Genomic DNA, 7588 nt, shown 5'->3' with positions numbered 1-7588 from the left:
TCCCAAAACTTCCACGATAAATGCTATGTCGAACATGTACAAACTTAAGCATACATTAGACTTCATACTTTAAATGCATAGAGAATCTTTTGCATCTCATATTTCAAGGTCATTTTTTGGGGCACTACTCGGTACCAAATTTGTCTCTCTTAGTTATGGGGGCATCTTCCGGCTTACTATCTTTCATGACGAATCTATCTAGGACTTTATCAATATAGTTCTCATGTGACAACCTTTGGATACCTTGAGAGCGATCTATTAGTATATGAAATACCTAACACAAAGAAGCTTCCCCAATATCTTTCATTTCATTAGAAGTCTCTTGATCTCATGCAATAGCCCAAATCATTGCTAACAAGCAATATATCATCGACATATAATACCAAGAATATAATTTTGCTCCTAGTGAATGTGTGGTACATACAATCATCAACTTTATTTGTCTCAAAACCATACAAGGTAATAACTTGATGGAACTTGTGATACCATTGACAAGAAACTTATTCAAAGTTATAGATGAATTTCTTTAATTTACATACAATAAACTTTGAGTCAATTGACATAAAATTTTCTAGTTGTATCAAATAGATCATTTCATCAATGACACCATTTACAAATATAGTCTTGATGTCTATCTTGATGGAGCTAAGGCGAAATGATCTATTAGTCCCAATATTGTTCTAAAAATATCCTTCAAAGATACTAGAGAGAAAGTTTTTTTATAATCAGTACATTATTTCTTAGTATGGCTTTTACCAACTAGATGAGCTTTATATATCCATTTTACTGATCAACTATTACATTTTGCTGTTTATTCTTGCCTGTGAATATAGATTGCTAACTCTCTTTCTTATTGTGTGGTTTAGGTGGACAGGGGTGTTACATTGAGTGAAGCTTTACTTAGGCATGATAAATGGCTTGAGAAGAAGGGAATAAAGAACGGCAAGTGAGCATGGTAACAAGGGACGAATGTGCATTAAAAAAGGAAGCAAGCTAAAGAAGAGTATATTATAGTAGTTGCTAATCGGGATATTTGGTTTTTTAGTTTAGACCTTAGATAGTAGTGCACATGTGTGTCTCATGTTTTTCAATATTTGTGGAAAACAAATAACTCATTACTAACATTTAATGTTTTATATGGATTTATTAAGTTTTTAGCAGCAACTTTATGTACTAGCAGCAAATTTATGAATAGTTGGATTTATCAAGTTTTTAACAACCTTGTGCCTTCTAATAATGATGTTTTGTATAGATGAGAAGTTTTTAGCACCAACTCACATATCTATTTTTCCAACAACTTTATGAATATACCATGTGGTATGTAACAATCATTTGCATAGGGTACTCAAGCTGGTGGGTGGTTTGAATTTTAAAGATTTTGTGACATTCTTGTCTACCAGTGCCAAAGCTAATGCACAAGAGGGTACATATTTCACCAAAAATGTTGGGCGGTTTGATTCCGTGTTAAAAAATTGTATTGATTCTATTGTTAATATAAATACATATTTCACCAAAAATGTTATGGTATCAAAGTAAACAAAATGGGTCATAGTAAGCTCAAGGTTAGTAAAGAATGCTTTCAAATATTTTATCAAAATTGTTTATATTAAGTAAGAAAGTGGTATGTTTGTCATAATATTTCATTAAATGACATATGATATCCACATGAACTGTCATTTAACGGTCAACTAATGACAAGAATAATCAGTGTAATACTCATAAATTAGGAGTGGTTTCTATAGGGGCAAAAAATGGATAAGTGATTCATGTAATTTCATTAAAACTCAATATAAAAAGGTAAACATAATCTACTCAATGTAAAAAGATAATTGAATTCTCCATTCTTATTGTTAACATGACAACTTGTTGGAGATTTAAGAAAAATGGTACATTTACTTTACCAAAACAATAAGCTTTAACATAATTTAGTGCCAAGTAAACATGAAGGGCCATTACGGTGATCTAATCACGAAGCTAAGAGTTACAAAAGCACATCAAATCATAAAATAACTTGTTCAAGCCACAAGACAAATCAATATCAAAGTATTGAGATAGTAAATTGATTGCCTGAGCCAAATATCTTCCCAGTCAGCATGGTCCTTTTAAGGATAAAGTTCGCACAAAAATTAAACATTTCACTGCTGCTGTGACCCTGATGATGTTCCGGCTTCGGCCGGAGCAGAGCCACCCTGACTAGATCCTGCTTGTGAAGACCCTGGCTGCATAGAATGCTGATAAGGATGACTTACAGCTGGTGGATGCGACGGAGGCATTGGAGCATTGTACGGTGGTGGTGGGTACTGTTGTTGATAAGGGGGAACTGGTGGCATATAGCCATATGGAGGATAATACTGATGATGATATTGGCCTGGTGGTGGAGGCATCATTGGATGGGGATAATGTTGCATTTGCTGCTTCTCCATATTGGGTATGTTCTCCCCTGACCCGGAAGGTCCCCCAGGAGGACCCTCTTGGGATGAAACAAGAGCACCCATTCTTTGAGGATCCATTGATGGGTAATAACTTCTTTCCTGTTGAGGAGGTGGATTGGTATAGTAAACCATTCCTTGGTTCTGGTCCTGGCTCTGCTGCTGTGATATAACTGCTCGAGGCAATAACCCACTATGAGCCACAGATGCCTGCTGCCTCGCTTGATCAGAGCCATCTGAGTCAGGTTTTGCCGACTGGGGCCTGCCCCACATTAGCTTTAGCCTTAGGCCCTTAATAACCAGTTTGTTTGAGAGTTCTTCTGCTGCCTTTTCGGCACCTTCTCTGGTTGTATAGGTTACAAATGCGCAAGCCCGCTGAAGAACCAGTTTGATGGATTCAATTTCACCATGGGCATAGAAGTTATCCCGCAAATCTTGCTCAGTGACTCTGGCATCAAGTCCACCAACATAAAGAGTTTTAATGCTCTCATCCTCAGGAGCCTCCAGAGAGGGCATCTCTCCTGCCTTGCCAAGTAGCTTTAAAGCCACTGGATCATTCACCCTGCAGGTTTAAAACCATGAACAACAAATTTTTATTAAGAAAAACAAAGTTAAAAGCATGAAGGAAACCTATGGTGAAAAATAGAACAATAATCACCAACATCTGCAGTCAAGATGAAAATAGAACAATTATAGTATCCATGAAGGCTTAAAAAAGCTAAAAGCCAGAAGGTTATCTTCACAATAAGTTTTCTTTACCATTGTTGGCTATTGATACTCTGCTACATCATTTTTGGATGTTGGGAACTTGGGATTGAAGGTACCATACTTTAAAGGCATATTCCCTCATCCATGTTAAAACATCTCTCTTCTACAGATTAACATTTGCAATGCAAGTAGCAAAGCGACAAACAAAATGTTACTAAGATTACGCTAAATTACAGGCTAAACAAGAACCATATGGACAAGACGGGTTTTTCATATCACTGAAAACCAAAAACAAAACAAAAACTACATGACTTGGCCCACATACATCAGGAAACTAATAAAGAGCCCACATGCAAGTTAAAATTTGTGCTGGTAACTTAGTAATCATGAAACTTCCCAACAATGAATACTCAAATGTTAATGTGAAATGATGGTCAAACAATATAAAGAATCATTTGATGCATATAGCTACCCAACTAGAGGCTTGACTGGTGTTGTCTGAAAAACAAATCCTACGAGCATAACTATTGCATGACTTCATAGGTGAAAACAGACTACTAACTTTTCATCATGGTTACACTGAAGGCCATCATCATGCACAGCAACCACAAAAGGAAGTGAAAGCCTAATAAAGCAACAACTATCCCCACAAAAACGAAAAAAATCTGAGTTTTCTGCCCAGTGCCAAAGACATTGTATACAATAACAACAAACAACAACAAGCAAGCCTTTATCCCACTAGATGGGGTCAGCTACATGGATCAAAAAATGTCATAAATCATATTCATTGACATTATATAATAAAACTGGCAGAAAAAGAGCAACTGAATTGAAAGAGATAAAAGATAAGAAAAACCCATAACCAAATCTGGAAGTCATTAATCATAGTACATACCCATAATAACGATCTTTAATATTTTGTTGAGACAACTCCCCAGTCACTGGCATCTCATGCCTATAAGGGCACTCAGCTCCTCTAGTACACTCACCCCTTATGTAGAAACTACAAACATGTGCTCGGTTTCTTTTGTAATACGGTGTTGTCCTTTGAAGCTTCAGGATAGTATCATTTGGGCGTGCTTTACCGAAGGAGGATTCATAATCCATACCAGCTCTAGCCTGCATGATATAGTAAAAAGATCATCATGAAGTAATGACCAGAGCCAACTTAGTCAAAAATAGTACTGAAATTTACAAACACAATTCAAAGGATTTAAAAAAGAAAGCATAATTTGGAATTTTTGTAGCCAGTGGTGCCAAACAAAAATATGAAAACCAGAGTTCATTCAGATTATGAGCAAGTTCAAGGATCAGGCCAATTATCAGCAGAGATGTTCATCTATTATCCAAAACAAGGAGGTGCTATTGAATTGAAGGTAGATATTAGGTAGTAGGAATGTAATTCCTTACCTATAGAGAAAAAAGAAATTAAGAGGGATCTGTAGACACAAGTTGGGCCTAAACTATTGCTCTGGAGTTATTTCAAACAAAAAACAAAAGATGCTTTGATAACATTTCTGTTAAGATAACCCTCATAGAATCAGTTAGGGCAAAAAGAAAAAGTTTCATTTTATCTAATCTGACACAAAAAATGTGAATATAAACTACAAAAGCCCAAAACAAAGGGACAAATGAATGCTAGATGCACCCCTGGGATCTATAGACAATTCTTTATGACTGGCTTTAATGGTTTTCATTGATGCAAAGAGACCAAGTATTTATCACACACAAGCAAGTACAACTAGTCAAGATTATGACTGACAAGATAATCCAATTGAAATCCAATGGTACAACAAACATATGTTATCGCAACAACAAATCGAATGAACAGCCAGAAGCATATAAGCTTAGAAGCAAACAATTACCATACAGAAAAACATCACCATTTTCGCTATGTTTAATAATGTTCAATTATCACCAACTACAACTATGTTAGAGTTTCGTGCATTGGGTTGCCCTTATATTCCATTATAAGAAAACATACCTTCCGGTCGTGCTCCTCCGCGAAATACTCCCTATTAACATCACTCTTGGGAATGGCATCATTAGAATCAATACTCAGAGCTGTATCACGGACTTGAACTGGTAATCCATATTCAAGATCAAGAAGGCAGACTTGACAAACATTTTTTAATTTGCTACATGTCTGACAGATCTCACTTTTCTTATATCTTGCATCTCGACCAGGTCTCCATCTAAAAACAGTAAAAGGCCGTGTACAAATTTTGCACTCCTTATCATACTCCGCTCTTGTCTGCATCCAGATAAAAAAACATAACAATAATTAATATCACTTTTTTGGTATAACCAAAGGTATCCCGAACTAATCCCTTTTGGGATGTGTAACCGTCATTCCCAGGAATCGAACATTTTGGTCTATCTGAGGATCTAGTGAGGCCTTACATCACATAACAACGAGTAATTTCACTTTGATTTATATGAAACAATTTGAAATATGAAAATTATTACGTAGTTTCTTATAAGAAATACAAACCATTCGAACATAGGGACTGTCGCCGAGACATGATTCGCAGATGATGGGGAAATCGGAGCGTTCCCATCCGTCGGCTTCGTGATCTCTCAGCAACCTATGAGCCATGATTCTGAGATGGTGGCGAGGGTTTGTTTGTGAAGAAGATAGGGAAATACCAAAACACAGGGGCTTCTTGCGTTTGATTTAATTGCACACCAATTTTATTCTTAAAATTGTATAAATATGAGTGTAAATTGTAAAAAACTGTACCATATTGGTCTGTTTAATCAGAAAACTGGTGAACCGGTCCCCTAATCGGTACGTTACATATGTTAAACTAGTCAAAAACTGGTTAAAACTGGTCAAAAAACTGGTTAAAATTGGCTAGTATTTGATTAAACCGCGGCCGGTTTATACACATATTTTTTTTTTTTGAAAAAAAAAACTTAAAAACTCGTTACAAGGTGACTCATCTTTCCAATCATTCTTCAACACTTCAAAGCACATGCTTCCAGTAACATACTTAGATTACACATTTTGGTTCCTAACATTCGTGTGTAATTTCAGTGACATTTGTGTAATCTTTGAGTACTGTATGAATATAGGATTTGGTGCAAAAATATAATATCGATATGAGACAACTTTAAATCTTTGATGTTAAATATTAAAACTCCAAATTTATTTGTTTTGTAGAGTGAGTTGTGAACTTGTGTCATTTATTTATATTTTACGGTTGTTAAGTGATACTTTTGGATTGATATATGTTTTGTAATTTAGACTTTGAATTTGTCAAAGACTTAAAGTTGTTTGTTTATATGAATTTTGAGTAGATTATGAATATGGATTATAAATTTGAGTATCTACTTATTTTGAATTTTTTTGTTATAGGTTTATACATATATAAATATAAGTAGGTATGTCCGATTTAACCACATGCGGTTTAATTACTGAATCACTGTATCATTATATCAGTACCCTGACCGGTTTGATAACTGGTACGGTTTTAACAATAATGCATTCTACAAAATTTAGTTTTTCAAATATCTATATTTATATTGAGAATAAAGTATATTCACCTTCATCCATTCAAATAATGACATATTTTTTTCATTTATAAAAATATTTTTATAAAATATAACTAATGAGACATATATTATAATTTTAGTGACTTGATAAATAATTTCTCATAATATTAGAAAATACTTTGTTCTTTTTATATTATAAAGGAATTGTTTAGTATGATAATTTTGTGTCAATGTGTGTTTTCCGATTTTCAGATAGGTTATTTCTTTTAGCAAAATATAACACATTTGAAAAATATAAAGAAAATATTTAGTTTTCTCTATTTTATTGACTTTTTGTTTTGTTAACTCTAAGTCCTTCTCTAATTTTCTAAGTGTGTAAATTAGCTAGCTAGAAGTTATTCTAGCTTGATGGAATTAATGATTGAGAATGGAGATGCTTTTAATATTTGATAGACAATTTTGTAGTTTATCTTTAGTAGGATCTGATCTACTTACTCATTTGGTTTGGCTTAATTATAATTGAGTCTAAATATGGTTGGGTTTCAACGAATATGAGTTTCGGTTCAAAAATTAGTCTCAGACAATAGTTAGAGTGAGGTAAGGAACAAACATGACTCGACCGAACCCCATCACATGATCATTATTTGATCATGTTTGTATGTGTTTCTATGCAATTGTGTACATAGTATTGATACTCTTTGGTTGAAACTATTATTGATTCTCTAATTTGTCATTATATAAATATCATTAACAATATATATACATATATAATTTCATATGTCAAATTATATAAATATCTATAATAATAAAAATATTAAGAAAACTTTATCTAAAATAGATAGACATTATATTTAATCAAGTTTAGGTTCGAGTTCAAAGGCTGACTCAATTGACATTTAGGGTCGATTAGCTTCAAGTCTAGGACTGAGTCTAAGTTCAAAAAAAATGATATT

At 34.0% G+C, this 7588-nt stretch overlaps 1 protein-coding gene across 1 annotated transcript; it reads right to left on the bottom strand.

The window, feature by feature from the left end:
- Positions 1870–5831, bottom strand: LOC109360839 (zinc finger CCCH domain-containing protein 4-like). The gene is made up of 4 exons (XM_019605986.1): positions 5632–5831; positions 5122–5391; positions 4033–4256; positions 1870–2991 (listed from the first exon to the last, which is right to left on the bottom strand). Exons 1-4 carry the CDS (start codon positions 5734–5736, stop codon positions 2136–2138), a joined length of 1455 nt encoding a protein of 484 aa, XP_019461531.1. The 5' UTR covers positions 5737–5831; the 3' UTR covers positions 1870–2135.

The sequence above is a fragment of the Lupinus angustifolius genome, chromosome LG11 (assembly GCF_001865875.1).
Source record: "Lupinus angustifolius cultivar Tanjil chromosome LG11, LupAngTanjil_v1.0, whole genome shotgun sequence".
NCBI lineage: Eukaryota > Viridiplantae > Streptophyta > Magnoliopsida > Fabales > Fabaceae > Lupinus > Lupinus angustifolius.
This window is presented reverse-complemented; position numbering and strand designations above follow the sequence as displayed.

Excerpts from the sequence above, each read along its gene's own strand:
- LOC109360839 (XM_019605986.1), bottom strand. The coding sequence starts at position 5,736 with ATGGCTCATAGGTTGCTGAGAGATCACGAAGCCGACGGATGGGAACGC. Across the intron at positions 5,392-5,631 it reads ACAGTCCCTATGTTCGAATG|ACAAGAGCGGAGTATGATAA; the intron begins GTTTGTATTTCT and ends ATCTGGATGCAG. Across the intron at positions 2,992-4,032 it reads ATTAAAGATCGTTATTATGG|GGTGAATGATCCAGTGGCTT; the intron begins GTATGTACTATG and ends TTAAACCTGCAG.